Source organism: Miniopterus schreibersii (genome assembly GCF_964146895.1).
Source record: "Miniopterus schreibersii genome assembly, chromosome: 4".
Lineage (NCBI taxonomy): Eukaryota > Metazoa > Chordata > Mammalia > Chiroptera > Miniopteridae > Miniopterus > Miniopterus schreibersii.
This window is the reverse complement of record NC_138105.1, coordinates 64,674,759-64,698,779: the sequence shown is the minus strand read 5'-3', so window position 1 is coordinate 64,698,779 and position 24,021 is coordinate 64,674,759. Positions and strand designations below refer to the sequence as shown.

The 24,021-nt window shown below is 53.3% G+C and overlaps 1 protein-coding gene across 1 annotated transcript; it reads left to right on the top strand.

Moving 5' to 3' along the window:
- Nucleotides 1–1,178: 1,178 nt before the first annotated feature.
- Nucleotides 1,179–20,051, top strand: ATP8B3 (ATPase phospholipid transporting 8B3; the record flags this gene model as incomplete). Its single annotated transcript, XM_081135440.1, has 26 exons — nt 1,179–1,227; nt 1,705–1,796; nt 2,308–2,421; nt 3,492–3,590; nt 3,968–4,029; nt 4,547–4,619; nt 4,751–4,821; nt 5,268–5,350; nt 6,876–7,034; nt 7,428–7,516; nt 8,359–8,549; nt 8,646–8,880; nt 10,321–10,477; nt 10,929–11,117; nt 11,195–11,307; nt 12,831–12,995; nt 13,125–13,236; nt 14,092–14,167; nt 14,384–14,501; nt 14,746–15,130; nt 15,213–15,436; nt 17,716–17,799; nt 18,377–18,610; nt 18,805–18,943; nt 19,135–19,262; nt 19,344–20,051. 26 exons carry the CDS (start codon nt 1,179–1,181, stop codon nt 20,049–20,051), a joined length of 4,149 nt encoding a protein of 1,382 aa, XP_080991566.1.
- Between the last annotated feature and the right edge of the window lie 3,970 nt (nt 20,052–24,021).

The following is a 24,021-nucleotide window of genomic DNA, read 5'->3' as shown; positions in this document are numbered from 1 at the left end:
AGTGACCTGAGTGGGAGTGAGGAGGGGGCAAGCACTAGAGTGTCTTCCTACCCCAGATACATTTTGGGTGAGTTCTGGCCATCCCAGCGCCTCTCCAACTCCACCTGCCCAGTGCGGAGCCTCCCTGGGCTCCAGGTCCCACTGACTGAGTCTCGCTTCTCTTCGTTTGGGGAATGGACGCAGCACTGCTCAGGCTCCCAGGAGAGTCAGAGCTGGCCCTGAGCCAGGTCCTGGCCCTGAGCCATGGTTCCAGGGAAACCCTAGACTCAGACACCAGCCCTCCTGCCCTGGGAGATTTCCAGTTAAGACGTGGCCCAGAGAGGCAAAGAAGCAGAGGAGAGAGGGTGATGAGACCTGATATGGGGGACAACCCATGCAGAGGGGGAGCCCAGAGGAGGTGCCTGAGCAAGCCGGGCCCGTCTGAGAACTATGAACTGAATCCAGAAGGGTGAGGAGGCAGTGACCAAGTATGCGGGAAGGGTGCTCCCCTGGGGCCAAGGAAACAGCCCTGGCAAGGGCTTGGAGAGCTGCTGAGGGTCCCCTGGTGAGACAAATTCCTGGCACCGAAGGAGTGACCATGAACTAAGTAGGCTGTGGGAAGGTTCTCGGCTCTGTGGAAGGTTTGGTGTCTGCCTCCATCATGGTTAACTGACCTGAGACCGTGTTCAGATCTCTCAGAGCAGCATGACCCTCTATCTGCTTAGTGATATAATGAGTAACTCTAGGGCCCGTGTAGTCAATCAACAAATACTGACGGAGCCCTTCACTGGGGTGGGCATTGTGTCCCATGTGGGCATTGGGTCAGGAAGGGACAGCAGAGAGACCCAGGGGGAGATGGGTGTGGCCATCCCAGGAGAGGGATGGTGTCCTGGCTGGAGGATGGGACTGGGGGTGGGCAGCAGCAGCAGTCAGAGATAGAATCCATCCTGAGCCCGGCTGTAATGGAAGTAAAGGCAACTTCAGCTTGGTAGCTGGAAGACTGGTGGATGTGGGGCTGTTGAAGGATTGGGGATCAGTGAAGGCCCCAGGTAAGAACACACAGCCAGTGGCTGGACCTTCAGAGCCTGGGGAGGGGGCAGCCGATGGAAGTGGGAGGTAACATTTTGGAGAGGGCAGAGTAATGGACAGTGTCTGGCAAGGGCTGACCTTGGGCCCCTCTCCCTGACAGCCCCACCATCATGGACAGTCTGGCCTACGGCGAGGACCTTGAGGAGGAGAAGAACTCAGGTGCATGTTTTGGGGCCAAGTGTGGGGTGCAGGATCTGTGGAGGAAGCCAAGGGGCACTGCAGAGTGTGGTGGCTGAAATGTGGGGATAGGGATAGCCTCTAAGCTCATTCAACAGGCCCATCATGGGGTTCTCATTGGGTTACAAATAGTCCCAAATCCCATAACTGAAATTTAGACTCAGGAATTGGGGGCTGCTGATCTGAAATAGCTGGGCTGCCCAGGGTGGGCGAGCAGCTTTGCACACTTTGGAGCTGGGCACGAGTTTTACCCCCCTTTGTTGAAGGAGTGGGTGTGAATGGATCTCCCAGGGCCTGTCCTCTGAGCCTGGGGACTGGCCCAGCGAGGTGTTGTTTACTGGCTCCCACACCCATGGTGGTTCCCCTGGGGGCCCATTAGACCTCCTCTGGGGGATCCTTAGGCAGTGTTCGTTTGCACCCCTTGCACCCCGTGCAACATCCTACTCCCTCTGGCTTCAGCGTTCACCTGGGAGGTGAAAGCCAACAACCAGACCTACAACAACCAATTCAAGGAGAAGGCCTTCCTGTGTTGGCAGAGGAAAAAGTACAAGGTGGGTGGCCCTAGCCCCACTGCCCTCCCCTACCTTCTCCCACCCAGCCTACTCCCTACCCCCAATTTTAATCATGAACGAATGGTGCTGGAGTTTCCTGTGTTTCCTTGGCTCCACCCCAGTTCATGTTAAAATAAGTAAATACTAAACTTTCAAACTACAGTGTGATCATTAGGCTCTGCTTAAAATCCCCTTGGGTGTGTCTCACTTTGGGAAATACTGGGGTCACAGCTCTACTTGATGAATCTTTGCATTCAGTAGGGGCTCAATTAATACTAGCTCAAAGCTCTGCATTGAGCTGACACCCAGTAAATGCTGCCCTGAGGGCTTTGTATTCAGCAGGTGCTCAGTGGAGCTGGCTCAAGGTCTTGGATTTGGTAGACAGTTAATACTGGCTGGAGGTTTTACATGCACTGGGTGATTAATTATTGCTAATTGTGGCCAAAGGGGAGGGCGAGGCCAGGGTGGAGTTCTGGCCTGGGCAGCGCCTCTATGCTGGCTCTCATTCTAGGGCAATGTCATCCACACAGCCAAGTACAACTTCTTCTCCTTCCTGCCCTTAAACCTGTACGAGCAGTTCCACCGGATGTCCAACCTCTACTTCTTTTTTATCATCATTCTCCAGGTGGGTCAGGGTGAGGTGGTCCCAGGGGTCAGCACCTGCACACACCCCATTCCTTCTGCCTGCTCGAGTTGCCTCCTCCAGGAAGCCCTCCTTTGCCACCTTAGCCCCATGGCTCTGTAGACACACAGAGGTTCAAATGTGTGTTTGTCTGTATGGTTGGGGGGGTCAGTGTCTGGCTCCTCATACACTGGAAGCACCCTCATGGCTGAGTCCCCACTGCCCAGTCCAGGGCCTGGTACACAGAAAGTGCTCTTAGTATATGGTCAATGATGACGGTGCATGAATGGCTCCTCCAGGTCCAAGGAGGGTGCAACCCCTCTTCAAGATGGATACTCCTGGCCACATGACTCTCTTGGCCCCAGCTCACTGAAGAAGAAAGAAGGGTTGAGAGCAAGTTCTCGGGACATGCCAGGCCATTTCCTAGGACCTGGGTGGCCCTGCCAAAGGGGCAGATGTCCCGCTTGGGCAGCTCTCTCTCTGAGTGGGCAGTTTACAGAGTGCCCTGATCCCCACTCAATATCTCATTCTGTTCTGATCCTCTGCTTTTACCCATTGATCCAATAAACATACTGTGCACAGGTCCTATGCTGGACATTGGGGACCTGGCAGTGGCCCTGATACCCACTGTCATTAAACCATATGGAGGGGACCAGTGATGGGAAGGGGACCCACCCCCCAACCAGGCTGGTCTGGGGTTCAGTTGGAGCTCAGTCCTGAAGGGTGACTGGGAGGAGCAGGGCTACAGGGAGAGGAACAGTAAAGCCAAGGTGCTAAGGAGGGAACAAGCTTTGGGTTGGTAGGGCTTCCTGGCGGATGTGACATGGGGACTGGGCATGGAAGGGACATGAGCTTGCTAGGGAGAAGTTCTGGGCAGGGAGAGGAAATAGATCGACAGTTGTCCCAAGATTTGTAGGGGGAGGTGCCTCGCCTGGAGCCCAGGTGGTTGGCAGGTGGCACACAGGATGCTAGGTTGAGGGACTGGGTGGGAGGGCAGGAGGAAGCAGTTTGGGGGAGTGCCTGGGATGGTGGTTGAGTATTGCCCTCCCGGCATGACCCACCCTCTGTGTCAGGGCATCCCCGAGATCTCTACACTGCCCTGGTTCACGCTCTTCGCCCCGCTCGTCTGCCTCCTCATCATCCGGGGCACCCGAGACCTGGCAGACGACATCGTGAGTGGGGTTGGTAGAGGGACAGCTGGGGAGGGGAACGGGGGCAGGGTGAGGTCCTTGTTTTACTGTCACAAGGGACAGGTGCCCATGGCTCACTGGCCCTTGTTGCCACACTGGGTGACAGACGGACTATACGTTCCTTCTCTGCCAATAGCAGTTGTCCCAGTAGCCCCTCTCCTCCATCAGGGTCCCTGGACAGTTGTGACTGGCATGTGTTCACTGTTGGTGCCATGTGTGTGAGTTGGAACTGTGCTTTGCACCTGGGCCCTCACCAGGGCCGTGTGGAGGCAGGATAGGGCATGGCTGGGGGTGGGACCACCCTGGGTGGGGGCAGGGCTGGGTGGGGTGACCCCTCTGACCCACCCCTATTGACTCAGGGGCGACATAGGAGTGACAGGATCATCAACAACAGGCCCTGCCAGATGCTGGTGGGGACAAGGTGAGGCCTCTGGCTCTCTGTGGGGAGTTCATCCTGAGGAAGGGCCTCCACCATAGCTGAGGTGTGTATGTATGTATGCGAGGGTGAAGGAGGGGTGCCCAGCAGAGTGCCCGGAACCTTCCATGCCCCCGAGCGACCTGGTTGAGTCTGGTGTCTGACAGGGACTCAGCCTGCTGTGTACCAGGCTAGGGGGTGGGCACTGTGATGGGGACAGAGGCTGAGGATCTGATTGTTAACCTTTACAGGGCTGAGAAGTCAGCTGAAGGGGGAGGCAGAGAAAGTCTGAAGGGACCTGGATGAAGAACTGGGAGGAGGGGCTTAGGGAAGGTTGGACTTCCTGCATGGGCTGAGCCCCTCTCCAAAGACCCGCTCAGAGCACCTGAAGGGCAGCTGCAGTCCCTGCCCGTCCCCCCTTGTTGTTCTTCCGGCTTGGGGGTGGCATGGTGGAAGGTTCTAGGGGTTCCAAAGATGGGCCTGGTTGGGGTCCCCTCTCACACCTGCTGCCCACCCCCTACAGCTTTCTGTGGAAAAAATGGAAGGACCTGCGTGTGGGGGACCTGGTCTGTCTGCACAAAGACAACATTGTCCCGGTGAGCTGGTGTCAACCTGGCTCAGAACTCCCCACCCCTGGGGAAGGGCTGCCTTTCTGCTTGTCTTTCTCCTGCTCCCCTCCCCCCCCAATGCTGTTTTCTTCCTCCCACCCTCCTCCTCCCCACCCCAGGCCGATGTGCTCTTGCTGGCCAGCACGGAGCCCAGCAGCTTGTGCTACGTGGAGACAACAGACATCGATGGGTGAGGCGTGGGTCATCACTAGGGGTTTGGGGGCTTGGGAGCCAGAGAGACCTTCCCCAATGGCCACAAAATGTGGCTTCCCAAGCCCACTGGAACATGTAGGTCCTGGGAGCATTCGTGGGGCACCTGCAAGCTGGCAGGGGGCAAGAACATTAAATCAGACAGTGGGACCTACCTTCTTTGCACCAACATTTCTGGAGGCCCTACTGAGCTCCAGGTGCGGCTGTCCGAAAATGAGAAGGCCTAGGGTCTGGCCTTAGCCATTTCACAAGTGTCCTGTGTAAACTTGAGCAAGGCCCTCTCCCTCTCTGGGTCTCAGCCTCCTGATTGGCAGCTGGCCTACAGTAGGGGCTCAGTGAAGGTGCTTGAGTGACTGGGGGCTAGGAGTGCCTTGCCTGGGTGCTGTCTGTCCCTACCTCTCACCTGGTTTCCCTTCTCATCACCAGGGAGACCAACTTGAAGTTCAGGCAGGCCCTGATGGTCACGCACCACAAGCTGACCAGTGTAAGGAAGATGGCCTCCTTCCAAGGTGAGAGGTGGCCTGTTCATCTGACCCATCTGGGCCTCCGTCTGCCCCTCTGTACAGCAGGCATGAAGGTTTTGGGGATGGTGATGGGGTCTGCTGGGGGTGTTGGGGGTCGAGATAGCTTTTTTGTTTTGAGAATATTTTTCCATTGATTTTTAGAGAGAGTGGAAGGGAGGGAGGGAGAGGGGGAGAGAGACAGAAACATCAATGTGAGAGAGACACATCGATTAGTTGCTTCTTGCACGTGCCCTGACCAGGGCCATGGATCAAACCTGCAACTGAGGTACATGCCCTTGACTGGGAATTGAACCTGTGACCCTTTGGTGCTTGGGTTGATGCTCTAACCACTCAGTAACAATGGCCAGAGTAAAATAGCTTTCAGTAGGCCAGCTTATCCCAGGCCTGTTTCATGTCCTTTGAATCCATGTAACAGTCAGGGTGTTTTCTATTATTGTTATAAAACATGCAGCATTTTATCAGGCATTACATTTTATTATTTATTTATTTATATTGATTTCAGAGAGTGGAAGGGAGAAGGAGAGAGATAGAAACATCAATGATGAGAGAGTCATTGATTGGCTGCCTCCTGCAGGACCCCTGCTGGGGAATGAGCCCGTAACCTGGGCACATGCCCCGACCAGGAATCGTACCACAATCTCCTGGATCATAGATCGATGCTGAACTGCAGAGCCACGCTGGCCTGGCTACATTTTATTTTTAAAATGTGATCACATTAAAGCAGATGTTTTTGGTTTTTTAATCAAAAAGGCAGTCTGTGTGCACAGAGACAGGGAACTGACCCATCCATCGCAGTTTCTTATTTTCCACCTGAAAAGGAAGGTATTTCATGCCTGTGGGTACAACTATTGCTTGCCGGAGCTCAGCAAGGGGATACATTATTTTTTTCCTGTCTTGTTGCAAAGACAAGTTAATCTAATAGGTTCTGGAGCAGAATCTTTCTCTCAAATCACAGCCCTTTTGCTCTTGATATTCAAGCACTGGTTGCATTTGTTTCCATGATATCTGAGGAAAAGCCTCACTTTCATGGAGGGCCACGCACTGTGTGCCAGGTGCTTGGCTAGGCCCCTGGGTCCCCAGCATTATGGAGACGAGACTGGCACCTTCTTTCAAAGAACTTATTGGTGTTCATGACACCACTGGCAGGAATAAATGTCTACTGACCTCCCAGGATTGTAACCAGGAGGAAGGGAGCTCTGGGTGGGGGGAACCGGATCTGGCTGGAGGATCTTAGAAGGTTTCCCTGATGAGGTGTGAGTCCTGGCATAGGGAAGAGCGTGCACAAAGGCCCTGAGGCTTATCAGTCAGCTTTGGAGCATCTAGGAGGAGACTGCATGGCAAGGGGGTGGAGGTGCCAGTGGGGCAAGTTTGGGGCAGTGCAGGGCCCAAGGAGGTTGCTGGAGCCAGAGGGTGACAGAATGTTCCCTACACCCTGCCCCACCCTGCGTTGGAGAGTGGTGGCCTGACCCCAGCCATGCCCTCAGTTCCTTGATTGCTCTGTCTCCCATAGGCAAAGTGGTATGTGAGGAACCTAACAGTCGGATGCACCACTTTATGGGGTACCTGAAGTGGGAGGGCAAGAAATACTCCCTGGACAGTGGCAACATCCTCCTACGTGGCTGCAAGATCCGAAACACAGACACATGCTACGGAATGGTCATCTATGCTGGTATGGCTGCTCTGGGGCCTCTGCGGCATGAGCTGGCCTGGTGAGGGTGGATGAGAACCCTAACGTTGGCAAGAACTCACAAGGCCAGGCCTGGCTGCTGTGTGGCTGCTGTGTGTCTGCTGCCATAGATGTGAGGCTCCCGGCATGGCTTCTGTGGGGCCTGGTTTCTAAAATGGTGGAAATGTACATATTGAGCCAGCACCTTTGTTAATTGGCTGGAAAAAGTGGGGTGCTTGTTTGTATGTAGATGGATGGGTGGTTGGGCAGGTGATTGGGTGGGTAGAGGGGTGGGGTGCCAGAGGGATGGAGGATGGAATGGATGGATGGATGGATGGATGGATGGATGGATGGATGGATGAATGGACAAACAGACAGACGACGCAAACTCTGCAGGTTTAAACACAAAGATAATGAGGAACTGTGGCAAGATCCATCTGAAGAGGACCAAGATAGACCGTCTGATGAATAGGCTGGTGACCCTGGTGAGCTGCCTAGAACCCCTGCCCTGGAGTGTGGGGAACAGAGGAGGGAAGGGCAAGAGCCCCTTCCCATAGACAGAAGCCTTGGTTGTCATTTTTCAGGCCTCAATTTCCCTCCTCTGCACAATGTGCAGCCTGATCCTACAGGTGAAGGAATTCAAGGTCTGTGGGCCAAATAATCTTCTTATAATCATGGTATTTTAAAAAATGTCTTTATAAAATAAATTTTGATCCTAACATTTTCCCAAACCCATAGAAGATAATAAAATGCTCACTTACCCTCCATGGACATTTATTTAATAATTCTTAACTTTCTGCCTAATCAACTTTATCTTTGTTGTTGTTGTTGTTAATCCTCATCTGAGGATATTTTTTCCCATCACTTTTTAGAGAAAGTGGAAGAGAGGCCAGGGGTGGGGGTAGGGAGAGACACACATGCATTGACTGCTTCCCTCCAGCACGCACCCTGACTGAGGTTCAAACCTGCAGCCCAGGATTGACTGGGAATTGAACCTGAGAACCTTTGGTGCCCAGGCCCACACTCTAACAACTGAGCCATGCCGGTCAGGGCTCAACTTTATCTTTTTAAAAGTTATTGTAGTAATTTTTAAAATAGCAACCACAAAACCCAGCAAAAGCCCTGCAAGTTCCCCTCCCCCTAGGACTGCCAGTCACCTCCCCCCAGCCCCACTCCTGGATCCTGATGGAAGAGCTTAGGTGGGGGGGGTTTCCCATCTCTTGTTTGTCTTTTACACTGAGTGTGTCCTTGTTGGCAAGTCCCTGGGGTGCCTCGGTGCTGCCCCGGGTCCCTTCACATGCTCTACCATCTCCCATTTGCTGAGCAGATCTTCATGTGCCTGGTGCTGATCTCTACGGCCTTGACTTTGGGCTTCTGGGATAAGGTGAAGGAATTCAAGGCCAAGCACCACTATGTGTCTGAGAACCTCATGTATAGTGTAACCACCGAGTCTTTCTTCACCTTCTGGAGCTTCCTCATCCTCCTCAGTGCCATGGTGCCCATGGCCATGTTCATCATGTGAGTCCCAGGGCCTCCCCCACCCACTACTCAGCTAGAGAGAATGGGAGCTCAGGTGGGCCAGGGGCCAGGGCATGACCCAGCGTGTGTTTGCAGAGTGGAATTCATCTACCTGGGGAACAGCATCTTCATCAATTGGGACATGCAGATGTCCCAGCATATGCCTGCCAAAGCCCGCAGCACCAGCCTCAATGACCAGCTGGGCCAAGTGGAATACATCTTCTCGGACAAGACTGGCACGCTCACACAGAACATCATGACCTTCAAGAAGTGCTGCATCAACGGCATTGTCTACGGTGGGCCTGGCCCTGACGTGTCCTTTCCCCGTGGGGCTGCCCAGCAAGGACCGACCATTGGATGCAGGAGGGCCCCTGGGGAACTGCTACCGCCAGAGGCCTGAGTGGGTCTCAGGGTCGGCTGCCCTGCCCTGCCCTCAGCTCCACCTCCAGCACTCCAACCCAGATCCGAATCACAGAACTGCAGCCAAAGGCGTCCTCTCTTTGGGGATCAGCAAGCTATTCCTGTAATGGGCCAGCAAGTCTCTCTCTCTCTCTTTATATAAATATATATATTTCAGAGAGAGGAAGGGAGAGGGAGAGAGAGATAGAAACATCAATGATGAGAGAGAGTCATTGATCAGCTGCCTCCTGCACACCCCCGACTGGGTATTGAGCCTGCAACCCAGGCATATGCCCTGACCGGGAATTGAACCTCGATCTCCTGGATCCTAGGTCGATGCTCAACCGCTGAGCCGCGGCCGGCTGGGCGCAAGTCAATATTTTTAGCTCCCCCTGCTCCACCGTCTCTGTGGAGACTCAGCTCAGCCCTTGTCCCTGGCCAGCAGCTGCTGCTGGGTGTGAACACTGAGCTTCAAACTTCATAGCATTTTACGTGTCACGAAATAGTATTATTTTGGTTTTCATAAACCTCTAATGTGGGTTCTGACATCTGAAATTCATAGCATCTTCATGTGTCACGAAATAGAGTATTCTGCTTCTGTTGTCAAACCTTTACTGAGAACACTAATTTTCAATTTCATAGCATTTTCATGTTTCACGAGACAATATTCTTCTTTTAATTTCTCCCCAACCAATTAGAAATGGGAAAACTCTTCTTAGCTCGCAGGCCACACAAAAGCTTGTCTAGTTTATAACTAGGGGACAAAGTTTCGAGCAGGAGCTGACAGAGGGCCCAGCTAGATAAGAATTGGGTGTAGCAGGCAGTCATCAGTATGAGAAATGGAAATGCCACCCAACCCTCAGCCAGGGTCTAGGGGGTGGGTGATAGAGAAGAGTGGGGTCTGTGGTAAGTGGCATCAACCGGGGCTGGTTTCTCTCATGTTTCATGTTTCTAGGGCTAGACTTTTATTTGAAATCACCCAGTTTTTCAAAGTAGGCCAAGTTTTAAAACTCACCACAAACAGTTCAAACAAGATGCGCTCAGTGGGGCCACATCCCACTCCGGTGGCCCTTCTAAGATTTCCCCAGGAGACGGGGCCCCATCTTTCCTTCTGTGCAGAAGGAAAACTGAGGCTGAGTGTCCTTTGTTGTGTGGTGTGTCTGGTTCAGAGTCCAGGCCCTAGGAAGACTGGCGTTGGGGTTGGGGGCTGCGGGACCCCAAACTGTCCAGGATACTGAGACCTGAAGCAGGCTCTTTTCCCAGGCCCAGACAAGGAGGCAGCCCTGCATAAGGTGAGCACTGGCCATGCAGCACTGGGTGGTGGGGGTGTCGGGCAGTGACCCACCCATAACTGGCTTATCCCCCACCCCAGGAGAACCCCTACCTCTGGAACAAATATGCTGATGGGAAGCTGCTCTTCCAAAATGCAAAGCTCTTGAGTGTTGTGTGCGGCAACAAGGACAGGATGGTGCAGGAGTTCTGGCGCCTGCTGGCCATCTGCCACACAGTGATGGTGCAGGAGAAAGACAGTGAGTGTGTCATGGGCTGCCCGGCCTGTGAGGGTACTCATACCCTGGGGGTCCTGAGGCGGTCTTCTGGCCTTAGAGGTTGTCCAGCCCAACCCCCAGAGCTCCTGTCATCCAGCTTAGAGGGTTCTCAGGCCCTGTCCCAAGCTCCACCTCTTCTGGACCTAGAGGGTGTCTAAGCCTGGGGCTCGAGATCTGTTACTGAGCTTAGAGGAGAAGGTCATCTGGCCTGGGACCCAAGTGCCCACCTTCTTTTATTTGGCTTAGAGGTTGTACTGGCTCAAGAGACCATTGAGTTGTCAATATCTAGTGAGCACCCACTGTGTCCATTTCCTCCCCTGGGCTATGGAGATGGAAGGGGGACCTGCCGCAAATGGGTGGTGGGTCCCCAAAAGAGAGCAGGCTCCCAGTGAATGTGTCCCCCACCCCACTCCCATGGTTCCCTCCCCCCCAGACCAGCTGTTGTACCAGGCAGCTTCCCCCGACGAGGAGGCGCTGGTCACAGCAGCCCGGAATTTCGGCTATGTGTTCCTGGCGCGCACACAGGACAGCATCACAGTGGTGGAGCTCGGGGAGGAGCGGGTGTACCAGGTCCTGGCCATGATGGACTTCAACAGCATCCGAAAGCGGATGTCTGTGCTGGGTGAGCACCCTCAGCCTGGGGATGGAGGTGGGCAGGAAGGGGAGCACTTATGGGCAGCCAGGCCTCTCCCTCCACAGTCCGAAACCCCGAGGGCTCCATCTACCTCTACACCAAAGGCGCAGACACTGTCATCTTTGATCGCTTGTATAAGAAAGGCTTGACCGAGGGGATCACGGAAGAGGCCTTAACCGTGAGACCCTGTGGGAAGGGAGGGAGGGTAGAGGTCTAAAGGGAGGGAGGCAGAGGAGGAGGGTGTGCAGAGAAGCGGTCTCAGGTATGCAGGTGACGTGTACAGTTGGCCGGTCTGTGCCCTCCCCCCCCCCCCCCCATGGGCAGGGAGGAGCTGAACTCCAAGCTACACCTGCACAGAGGGGGCATTTTTTTGTAAGTCACACAAGGACCCTCTGTGGTTTGGCCCTGGGTGCTGACCCCTGCTTCCAGCCAGGCCTGCCCCAAATCTTTTATCTCAGTGGATGAACCCCAGACTCCTCAGCTAAGCTTTCAAAGCTGTATCTTTGTGTCTCTACTGGCCTCTCTAGATGAGCTCTTTTTGCCCCACAGGGTGTTCCCCAGGTTGCCAGTTTCAGGCTTGCAGTTTTCCTTATACTCAGGTGATACCTCAGAACCTTTGCACACTGTTCCTTCTGCTTGGCTGCCTTCCTCTACTCTGTCACTTAGGATCTTTTGGTCCTCAAGGCTATGCCACCTCCAGGGAGACTTTCCTGCCTGATCCCAACATGGGGCTGACATTTCATGCCAGGTTACCCCTCTCTGGCCCAACCCTGACCCTTTGGGACTCCCCAAGGGCTTTGCTGGGTCCCCAGCATCACACAGTACAGGGGCAGGAAGGGTGTTTATGCAAAGAATGCCCTGAGCCTCTCACTCAGGTCTTCTCAGAGTGCCCTGCTCTGCTAGGATGGGGAGTCTGGGGCAGGCACCTGGTCTCTAAGAACTGGGGAAGTACAATCCGAACAATGACCCAGAGCCCAGGAGCTTGGCAAGATGGCTTGGCTCAATTGCCCCACCGAACAGATAGGTAAACTGAGGCACAAGAAGAACAAAGTCCTGTCTGGACTTACTGATGGCCAGGGAGCCCCTGTTATGTCCAAGCCCAACCTCTGAGGCCCACTTCCAGTTAAGAACAAAAGCAAGACCTGATGCCACCCACTGGGGCAGAAACCCTGGGAGATGGAGAAGCAGGAGGGGCGTAAGGAGCCCATAGATACCTTCTTTGGGGCCACCCAGACCCCAGGGCATCCCAGAAGCTCTGGGCCATCCAGGCGGGGGTTGGGGGACGCTGGAGACCCACAGGATTCTTTCTGTTCCCTCTCCACTCCCAGAACCCCTTGAAAATTGAAACAGAGTGTGGAGCATAGACATTCCCAAGGCCAGGGTTCAGAGGCAGGGGTCCAGGGCTGTGGGAGCCCTGGCAGGGCTGCACTGAGGGTCTTCAGCGATAGTTAGAAATTGCCACACAGAGTGTAGGAAACTGTGGAGGCAAACTACAGCTGGACCTCTTGGGGAGCTGAAACAGAGGAAATAGGAAACATGGCAGCACATCATCCCAGCCCCGCTGGAGAGAATAGATTGTGGGGAGGGGTCAAGGTTCAGGGAGCTCAGGCAAAGGGAGAGGTGCTGAAAGAGGAGGTGACTGAAGTGTCCAGGGAGGCAGCGTAGTGACAGGGTGGCGCCTTCCTGCCGGGGGGCCCCAAGTCCTTTGCCAAGCAGACCCTGCGCACGCTGTGCCTGGCCTACAAGAAGGTGGGTGAGGCTGTGTACGAGGAGTGGCGCCGGCGGCACCGGGAGGCCAGCATCCTCCTTCAGAACCGGGCCCGCGCCCTGCACCAAGTGTATGAGGAGATGGAGCAGAACCTCCAGGTGGGCATGCACAGGAGCTGAGGGGGCTCCAGGACCCAGGTCCCAGCCCTGTGGGGCCCGGGGTCTCCCATCCCTGCCAGGGGAGCTGGGTCCTGCTCAGTCTGTTTCCCATCCTCCCCCAACCCTCAGCTGCTGGGAGCCACAGCCATTGAAGACAGGCTCCAGGATGGCATTCTTGAAACCATCCAGAGTCTCAAACAAGGAAACATCAAAGTGTGGGTACTCACAGGAGATAAGCAAGGTAGGTCCCAGGGAGGCCATCCCCAGCAGGGAAAGAAGGGAGATGGGTGGGAGAGAACTCATATGTGCCCCAAGTGCCACCATCAGCCTGTTCCATTTGTCTGGGTTAAATCCTTTCTCCCATCTTGTCCTGGGGAAGGGAGAACTACTGGGGTCCCCCGGGCATCTCCCTTTGATGGGTGGCACTGTGTCAAGCACTTCTGGAATGTTTGGCGCTCATGGCAGCACCATGAGTTGGAAACTTGTTACCCTGTATGTTAGATGGGCCCAGTGAGTTCAGAGACCTCAGGGCACCTGCTGGAGGTTGCCCAGCCACTTAGAAACAAAGCTGGCATGGAACTTCAGGTCCTTTGGCCCTGGAGCCCTGACTCTCCCCCACCCCACTGTGGATTCTCTGGGACCCCACTAGGCATGGGTGCCAGCAGGGCCACATTAGCACTTCTGTGGGTGGGAGGCAAATACACACAAAATATTTAAAATGACAGTTTACAGATGTGCTGGTATAAAGACAAATGTCCAGGCTGGAATACATTCACTTCTGTTTTCTTCTCATTTTTAAATAAATTAATTCATTTTTATGGGTTCCTAGAAGTGCCTGTGGGCCCTAGGCATGATATATCTAAGGATCCCTTGGCCCTGGCCCCAGACTCGCCTCCCTCCAGCAGCCCAGCCCCAGCCAGCCAGAGTGCAGGTCCCTTTGCTCAGAGCTGCCGCCAAAGTTTCAGGGCTGTCTCTCATTGGCCAGCCTGGGTGACATGCCCTTCTCTGAACCAATCGTCACAGCCAGGGGGTGGGGCAGGGTTGGCATGGTCCAGGGCAGGGGCCTGCCCAGGGGCTGAGCTGGGCTGGTTTGCAGAGACCGCGGTGAATATCGGCTTTGCTTGCCAGCTGCTGTCGGAGGACATGCTCATTCTGGAGGAGAAGGAGATAGTGTAAGGAGTGGGGTGGGGGTGGGTGAGCTGGTGGGAGCAGGGTGAGGGTGGGGGATGGGGGACACCCATGGCTCAGATGTGGCCCTGGGGGTCTGCAGAACGTCCTCAACCTCCACCTGGCTGGACTCCCAGAGGGAGAAACTGAGGCATAGTTGGGGAGGGGATGGAGGGAAGCTTGTGCCGGGGCGTGGCTGAGCTCCAGCTGGGTCCCTGCAGTAGGATCCTGGAGGCCTACTGGGAGAGTGACAACCACCTGCCGAGTGGCTCGGGGTCTCTGAAGAACCGGTTCCTGCCACAGGTCAAAATGGCCATGGTCATTAACGGAGAGTTCCTGGTCAGTGTCCGCTCAGGGCTGACTGTGGGGCTGGGGGGAGCAGCAGACGGGGTGGGGGTGGACTGTTGGAAAAGCCAAAGTGAATGCTACACCAATAGATGATTCTCAGAGGGACTGGAGCCTTGAGTTCAAGTCCAGTCTGGGGTCGGGTCAGGAGGCAGGAGGAACAGCCAGCTGGGGGTATTCACAAAGAGGAGGGGCGTAGGCAGAGTGATGCACCCCGTTACCCCCCTTCGCTGGCCAGGACCAGCTGCTGCTGTCCGTGAGCAAGGAATCCAGGGCATTGGTCCAAAATGTGAACGTGGACGTGGAGGAGTCCTGGCAGGAGCCAGGTGAGCAGAGGATAGACTTCCTGCAGGCCAGGCGCATCTCTCTGATGCGGCAGACCCTTGGGATCCAGCTGAGGAGCCCAGGGTTGGTGCCGCAGAACAAGCACTCCAACACCCAGGAGAGCCCCGAGGTGCGGCGAGAGCGGGCCTTCGTGGAACTGACCTCGAGATGCCAAGCAGTCATCTGCTGCAGGGTGACACCCAAGCAGAAGGCCTTGATTGTGGCACTGGTCAAGAAATACAAGAACGTGGTGACCCTGGCCATCGGGGATGGCGCCAATGACATCAACATGATCAAGAGTGGGTGGTGGGCCCCGGCCTGGGGGAGGCCTGTGGAGGGTGGGGGTGGCCCAGGGCCAACAGGCTGCATGTGCTCCTGCAGCTGCGGACATCGGCGTAGGGCTGGCGGGCCAGGAGGGCATGCAGGTGGTGCAGAGCAGTGACTACATGCTGGCCCAGTTCTGTTTCCTGAGGCGGTTGCTGCTGGTGCATGGGCGTTGGTCCTACATGCGAATCTGCAAGTTCCTACGCTACTTCATCTACAAGACACTGGCCAGCATGATGGTTCAGATCTGGTTCGCTTTCTACAGTGGCTTCACTGCGCAGGTGCGCTGGAGGGAACAGCCTTTTGAACATTCCCTAGGGGTGCTGTGCCCTTCTCATGACCTCCAGGAGGGCAGCAGGCACACTCACACTCTGGGGTCCTCATGGAACAGGGCTTGCCTGAGGTCGCAGGGCAATGCAACCTTTTCTATGGCTGTATTCATAGAGGTATAGAGTCCAGATAAAGGGAGGGGATAGTTCCTACCCAGCTCTGTGCCCAACATTTTGAGGGATATTTGGCAGATTTGAGCTTTGAAACCAGGGCAGGGAAGATACTCCAAAGGTAGATCTTTCTAGGGGAGAAAGGAAAAGCTTGAAACCCAGAGAAGATAAGACTGGGGGGCTGGGTTCCCTGGCTTCAAGACTTTCGACAGTATCATGGTGAGGAATAGATGTGCCTTCTGGAGCCTTAGAAGAGTCATAGAGTGATGATTTCCCTTGTGAGTAAGGAAATTATCCGAAAATAGACAGCCATGACAGGGAATAAGCTCCCTGTCATTGATACCCAGGCGTTTGAGAGGGAGATTTACAGAGGCACCTTTGATAAGTATATATTTTTTGTTTCTAGATATTTTATTCTTTTAGCTAATACTGTACATGGAATTGTTTTCTTAATTCTCTTTTGGAATTGCTCATTGCTGGTGTGTAGAAATGCAGATGGATTTTTTGGTTTTTGTTTTAAAATATATTTTTATTGATTTTTAGAGAGAGAGGAAGGGAGAGGGATAGAGAGAAACATCATTGATCAGCTGCCTCCTGAGGATCGATCCTGCAACCCAGGCATGTGCCCTGATTGGGAATGGAACCGGTGACCTCTTGGTCCTGGGTCGACACTCAACCGCTGAGTCACACCAGCCAGGCACAGATTTTTTTATTTATTTTTTATTTTTTTGTATGTTGATCTGTGCCCTACAAATTTGTTGAATTCCTTTATTGGCTCTAGGAGATTTCTGGTGAATTCTTTAGGATTTTCTGCATGTCATCTGAAAATAGAGCTAGTTTTCCTTCTTCCTCTCCAATTTGGATGCCTTTTATTTCCTTTCCTTACCTAATTGCTCTGGCTAGAACTCCCAGGGAGATGGTGAGGGCTGGCATTCTTGTCTTGTTCCTGATCTTAGTGAGGACAGTGTTCTATCTTTTTACATTTGTTGACTAGAATTCTCCTCTAGGAAGAATCAACCATTTCTTCTCCCTCATTTATTTATGAAATTACTCATTTTTATCAGTATGGACCCATGCTAAGTGCTTGGTGTGCTCATTGCTTCTGGGTGCTATTACCCTCTCAGCAGACAGAGCTAGGAAATGTACGCATATTAACCCATGGATAGATGCACATCTCTATGCCTATTTCTATTTATATGTCTATCTGTTGCTCTATTTATCATCTATCTTGTGGGTATTAAAAACCTATGCATTCACACTGATACCTCTGATTCCAGTCCCACAGAACAAAGCTCAGCTTAGCCTTTTCCAGGTACTGATTTATGACCCTTCTCCTGCAGTGAGAAACTTGATTCTTGTAAAATTATTGATCATTACTTATTTGCTCACTCGTAGAATGCACATAAAATGGTTTTTGGAACTGAAACCCACATCCTTTAACTGGATTGGATTCATGCATTGGAAAGGGAGCTGGGAGTTGGGCTCATTGTCTGTGGGATCTCTTCCAATTCTTTTTAAAAATAATTAATTTTAAAAATCCTCACCTGAGGATATTTTTCCCATTGCTTTTCAGAGAGAGTGGAAGGGAGAGAGAGAGAAACATTGATAAGAGAGACACATCTATTGATTGCCTTCCTGTACATGCTATGACCAGGGCCGGGGATTGAGCCTGCAACTGAGGTATGTGCCCTTGGCTGGAATGGAACCCAGGACTCTTCAGTCCGTGGGCCGATGCTCTAGCCACTGAGCAAAACCGGCTAGGGTCTTCAACTCTTTTACCCACCCATCTGTGACTCCTTAAATCTAAAATGACCACAACCCACATTCTCTAGCCATTTTTCCTTCTGCAGCTCTTTATTGAAGCCCTCCAATTAAAGGAAATATTCAAAAGTGCTGTTTTAAAAGAATTAGACCCTGCTTTTCCCGTTTGCCTTTTATCTCCCAGCCACACTTAACCCAACCCTTGATTATAACGCAATTTTCTAACTCACCTGGAATCCTCCCCAGGTGCAAAACTACCTTGGATGGGTCTCCTTAGGTAAAGAGCATATTCGTTTCTGGACATTTGGCATCTGAAGGCTGACCACTAACAACTTTCTCCCATTCCTCCCCCTCCATAGCCTCTGTATGAAGGCTGGTTCCTGGTGCTTTTCAACCTGCTCTACACCACCCTCCCAGTTCTGTACATTGGGCTCTTTGAGCAGGTGAGCAGGCTGAAGGCTTACCTTCTCCTTCCCTGTAGATGCTCCTGTCTCTGCCACACCTTCTCCTCCTGGGGGAGGCTGGGGGGGATGGGAGCAGGGCTCCAAGATCACAACCATGTAACTGTTCCCACCAGAGCCCAACCTGATAGTGGGTGAAACCCTTTTACCCAGCTACCCTCACCCTTTGTGGGACCACCCCCAAATCTCAGTCCCACTGTCTTCCCATCTGTACAACAGTGGGGAGGGGGTCAGAAAAGATGGTTTTCCTGTTTACCCTGCTCCCTTCCTCAAGAGTGTCTGGCTAAGTGATCCAGAATAGGGTGGTCCAGTAGAGTGTTTAGGATGATGGAAGTGTCTCTTGCCTGTGCTATCCAAATGGCAGCCACCAGCTAATGATGAACACTTGAGGCGTGCCTGGTGTGATCTGAGGAATGAGACTTTTCATTTCATTTTTTGAAAAAGTTTTATAACAAAATTCACCATTCTTACGTGCATGATTCAGGCATGCCAAGAATAGCCCAGCACGTGCATGTTGCTGTGCAACCAACCTCCAGAATCCCCCTACCCTCCACCCCAGGATGTGAGTGCTGAGCAGAGCCTGGAGCTGCCCCAGCTGTACATTGCCGGCCAGAAGGACGAGCTCTTCAACTACTGGATCTTCCTCCAAGCCATTGCCCATGGCATGGCCACCTCCTTGGTCAACTTCTTCATGACCCTGTGGATAAGTCATGATACAGCTGGGCCCCTCAGTGACTATCAGTCTTTTGCGGTGGTCGTGGCCTTGTCGGGTCTGCTATCCATCACCGTGGAGGTAGGCAGGGCTGCTGCCCACCCCACCCCCGGTGGGACCTTAGACACAGGCCATGCAGGTCTCATCACCCAGTGACCTTTCCTGAGAGGCCTTATCAGGTGCCCTTTGAACCTGGGGGCTTGGCCCCCACCCTCCTCTAGGTAACCTTGCCTGGGGTTCTGGCCCTCGTGGCTTAACCTTCTTTTCCCATTCAGGTCATCCTCATCATCAAGTACTGGACAGTCCTGTCCGTGCTGGCCATTTTCTTCAGCCTCTGCTTCTACATGGTCATAAGTTGGGCCAGCCAGAGCTTCTGGCTCTTCACTATCTCCCCCAAGACCTTCCCATTTCTGCGTGAGCACCCCCAGCAGGGAATAGGGTGGCAGTCCTGGAGATTGGTAGGACCTGTGTCTTTAGGGAATTTGCACAAAGGCATCCTGGGGGTGAAGGGTGAGGAAGGAGGTGGGGTGTCTGGAAGAGGGGCACGCAACAGGCTCTGGGGAGGCTCCACCCTGGGCCAGCCTGTGACCCTCCCCTGTTGCCAGATGCTGACCGAAATGTGCTGTCCCATCCCTCCATCCTGCTGGTGGTTCTGCTGAATGTGTCATTAAACACCCTGCCTGTGCTGGCCTTGCGTGTCATTTACCAAGCCCTCAAGAAGCCACACGCCAAGGTGAGGGTGGCTGGGGTCCCCACTGCACATTCAGCACAGTGGGGGAGCCCGATGACCCTTGCTTGCCCTTTTGCTGTGCAGGGGGAAGAGGAGGCCCCGACTAAGGAGGTTGCTGTGGAGTCTCTGCCCTACCTATGCCGGGGGGCACGTGCCCGGCGCTCCAGCTATGCCTTCTCCCACCGGGAAGGCTATGCAGACCTTATCACGCAGGGCACCGTTTTGTGGAGGTCACCAGGGGTCAACAGCGACACTCCGGCTGATCACACAATCCCATCTAATGAAGAATTGGCCCCAAGCATCAGGGAGTCACCCTCATACCAGAAGAAGATGTCGTTCCTGGGGAAGAAGAGGCACCAGAGCTGGGGGAAGGTGTCTTCCAAGGACATGCAGCCCACCTGCACGATGAACTCCTCCGTTAGTGTGGAGGGGCAGTTGTCTTTCACCAAAAATATGGCTCCCTCCACAAACTGGAAGTCTGGGTCTTTCCACGAGAAATTGCCAATGAAGCAGGCAAGGCCATATTCTCCTGAGAATCTGCCGCCAACCAAGGAGAGGTCACCCTCACCCAGAGAAAGCCAGATACCACTTTTTGGGAACCAGCCACTGCCTTCTGGCCAGTCATCTTTAGGGAACCAGCCAGCATCCCTGGAGGAGAAGGGAGAATCAGCCACAAATAAAGAGCCTATGGAGGTGGAGCCCTCACCCTCCGAGAGGCTACCAGTGCCTGGTGGGAACCAAGTTCTACCTGCTCTGGCGGGGCAGCCACCTCTGCTTTGGGAGGAACAGTAATTGCCTGGGCTCAGGAAATGTCAGCCAGCAAGCACGAGGCATTCCCTGATGACAAGGGCTTCACACCCGTTTCTTTTTCTAATAAACCAGGGTCCGTCTGACCCCAGGGCTCCTTGAGCTCACTCTTTTCCTATGCTTCTTTCTGTGATACATCCTAGAAGTTTTTCCTGGTTTTAAAAATCAAAACACTCACCTCTAGTGGCTGGATGAGCGATTTGTAGGGAAAGCTTGTCTTATTTATTTGTTTATTCTTCCTTCTTCACCCTGGGGTAAATAATGTGGATAAAACTTTATTGCTCTCAGAAGGGAGAAATGTGCTGAGCAGATTCTGCTTACCAGTCCTGGTTCTTTGGCTGCTGCCTGCTGGCCCCTCCTAGGGCAATTGATAAGGTCCAGTTCTGGAACCAACCCAGCCTATTCCCCCACCAAGCTGTCCTGGCTTCTTCCCTTCAAATAAACCACCTTACACTGCAGGGTCCAGAAAGCAACGGGCAGTGATGCCTCAGACTCAAGTCCGAACAGGATCTTTGTTGTTGGGCTTGGTTGGCTCAAAGGCTGTGAGTTTTTCTCTGATTCTTAATGGTTCCCACAGAAGGGAGCCCTGTGAGGGTGGGGGCTCAGGGACAACTGTGGCCATAGAAGAGGGCAGGGTTTGGAGCAGATAGGGCTGGGCTGGGTGAGGCAGACTTCCTCCTCCTTTGTCCCCTCTGTCCCTCCCCATTTTTGTGGTGGGTGAGCCCCATTCCTCCCCCTCTTGCACCTCCCCCCTACACCCACCTCCATTGTCGACCAATCCCCACTGTCGGCCAACACACACGCCCAGGTGAGTGGCTAGAAAATAATTTATTGGAGGAAAACAAAACAACAAATCCAGCAGAGCAATGGTTGACAATGACGATGATTCTTTAACTTTTAAGCCTGTCGCCTGAGGGTGGGGTGAAGAGGGCTTCTGTTCCCTCTAGCATTGGGAGGAACTTTGGATGACCCCAGTGGTATCTCCCCTGAAAACATCTCTAGTGTCCAGTCTTGGTTAAACACTCAGGGCTCTCCCTCACCCCTGGCGGAGGGAATCCACCCAAAGACCAACCCTTGGGATGGGCCGGGGTGGTCTGCTGGGGCCACAAGGAGGAGCCCAAGGATCTGATGGGCTGGTGTGGCTTATACTGCTTGAGGCAGAGAACGTGAAATGGCCAAAATTCCAGCTGATGCAGGAGCTGAGTGGCAGTGGCCCTGGGGCATGCACCACCCCACCCTCATTTTGGGTGGGTTGATCCTCCAAACTGAGGCTTTCTGTCCTTCAGGGTGTGAGGGGCCCCCTTCCTGGGCCCTGTCCTGGAAGGTGGGCTCTCCTGGTTGGAGTGTGGGGCCTGGTGTCAGGAGTGGAGTTATAGGCATGGAGACTCTCCCAGAGTCCCCCTTCATGATTTTGGGGATCCCTCTGTTGTGTAGGGTCCCAACATAGGCTGGAAAGAAGACTCCACAGAAATGCCTCTCCCCACCTCCCAGGCCAGACAGAAAGGTGTACTCAGGCCCAGCCTAGAGCTGAGGAGGCTAGGGGTGTCTGGGTGGAGCCTGGCCGGGTGCCTGTCCTGGGTCCTTGGGATGGGGGTGGGGAGGTGTCTCAGGAGGGTTCTTAGGATCTCAGAGAGTTGGGATACACACCAGCCTCACACCACCCTGGGCGACAAGACTCGAATTGATTGTCTCTCTCCTCTGAACAAGACACTTGGGAACTCATGCTAATGTGAAACCAACAGGGGTCCAAGATGGCAGTGACAGCCACCTGCGCCCAAGAACCAGCAATAGAAGACTCAGCAGGCACAGGTGGGTGGCATGTGGGTGCCAGGAAGTGGGAACCTGGTCTGGGTGCTTAAGCCCTGCTGTCTGCCTTCTCCTTCTTTCCTTCCCACCTCCTGCCAGCTGGAAAGGGAGAAACGAACAGAGAGCAGTGCAAAGGGGCCCAAACAGCACAGCTCAGGCACAAAACACAAGGATGCACATGGACTCCGGGGCCCCGCGCCCGTCCCCACCCCCCACCCCCTCCACTTAGTACATTATCAAGAAAGAGTACATTAGTCATGCATCAAATCAAATTCCATTGTGTCTTTTTTTCCATTTTCTTCCTTTTTTTTTTCTTAAATTACATTTGAACACAGACCACATAGAATAATAAATACTCTTATAAGACATGACACCAAAAACAAGAAACAGAACACACCAGAGAACACAAAAGTATCCCTCTCTTTCTCTCTCTCTCTCTTCCTCTCTTTTCTAAAGGACTCGTTTAAATAAGAAATCTGTAAACGCCTGGTCCTTTGGTCCTTTGAGCTCAGTCTCTCGCTCGCGCTCCCTCTGTCTTTCTCCTCTGACCACCCAGCTTTCGCTGCCCCGACATTCAATATGTCTCCCACAGAACTCGTCAAAGAAATGACATACCATCATCTGCAAAATTATAATTTAACGGTATAAAGCTTCAAGTCACGTATTCCCAAAACTAGCTAAGGATTTTTTTTTAATCACATAAACTATACATTAAATATTTTGAGGTATTTCAGAGAAAATTGTCAAAGGCTCGAAGGAGCTGTGCTGGAGGTGTTGTTCCCTGTGTGGAGAATGGTCTTTGGTTTGTGATGACCAGCTGGGTGTTGGCGACAGGAGGGACCCAAGGGGGCTCTGGGAGAGGATGGAGAATGGCCTGCTGGAGGGGGATTGGCCAACTGGGGGAAGGGGTGTAGGAGCTGGTGTGTGTGCACGTGTGCACATATGTGATATGAAAGTATTAGAAAGGGAACCAGAAATGGGAGGATGCTTCTGTGACCTGTGTCAATGGGGCTTGACCTGATCTGACCACAGTTCACCATAACTAGAATGTTCTACAACCAGAAGGATCCCAAGACAATTTCTAAATTTCCAGCAGGAGGCTCCTGGCCTCTTATCCTTGGGCCTCGAATGCCGGGAAGAGCAAGTGGCTTGCCCAGCAGAGGGTGTCCAAGAAGCTGTGTCCCCTGCAATCAGTTGCTCTGGCCAGTGGGGCCCAAGTGTTAGTGGGTGTGGGAGTGTGGAGGAGGTGGGTGTGGGTAAAAGGGGTTATGTCCACCTGTGTTTGGGGGAAGGAGTTGGTTGCTGAGCCAGAATGGGGACTCTTAGGATAATGCTCCAACACCCAAAGGTTTTAGAAGCATCACTCAGATCCAGTTGCTTAAAAAGCCCGGACAATAGCGAGTCGATAAGGACAAGAGAACATTTCACACACATCTTTGGTTCAAGAAAAAGGCACTCATCGACCTCACTATCCTCCCTCTCTCTCTTTCTTTCTCTGGTGGGGGTGTCGGTACCTAGAGGGCAGGGCCCAGGGCAGGCCCTTGAGCACACAGTCGGAGGCGAACTCGAGGGAATTATAGCAACCAGCACAGTCCTTGGGGGGAAATCTTTGGTATCAGGCGTGATTTTTCCAATCACAGACATGAACGTTTGAGTGAGGTAGCCTTTACCTGGGGGAGGGGGAGGGGCATTTCACTAGAAATGTCTCTTGCATTCTCAAGGGGGCAGTGGCCACCTCCCTGGGAAGCAGCAAAGAGGACCGGGTTTGGGGGAGGTTCCTTCTAGCCTCTAGATCATAAACCCGGAGGAGGTAGGCTCTTAGGATCCAGCTGCAGGCCAGTCTTGGAGGTCACCTGGACCAGATGAGCAGGGGAGGTGGGAGGTGCTCATCTTCACTTCTGTCCCTTCCTACCCCCTTGTCAATTTTTTTTTTTTTTTGGCAAAAAACAGAGCAAGCAGATTCCACCTTCTTCTCTGTGGAGAGAGACATGGCAAGCGCAGGTTCACCCCTGTCACCCTTACAGACCCAGTGCAGCAAACCAAGCACTGAGAGGTGGTGAATGACTTCCAGAGGGTTCCAAGCAGATAGGAACACCATGACCCCAGATCCAGTGCTCTCTCTGTGTCCATGGAATTCTCTGTGGAATCT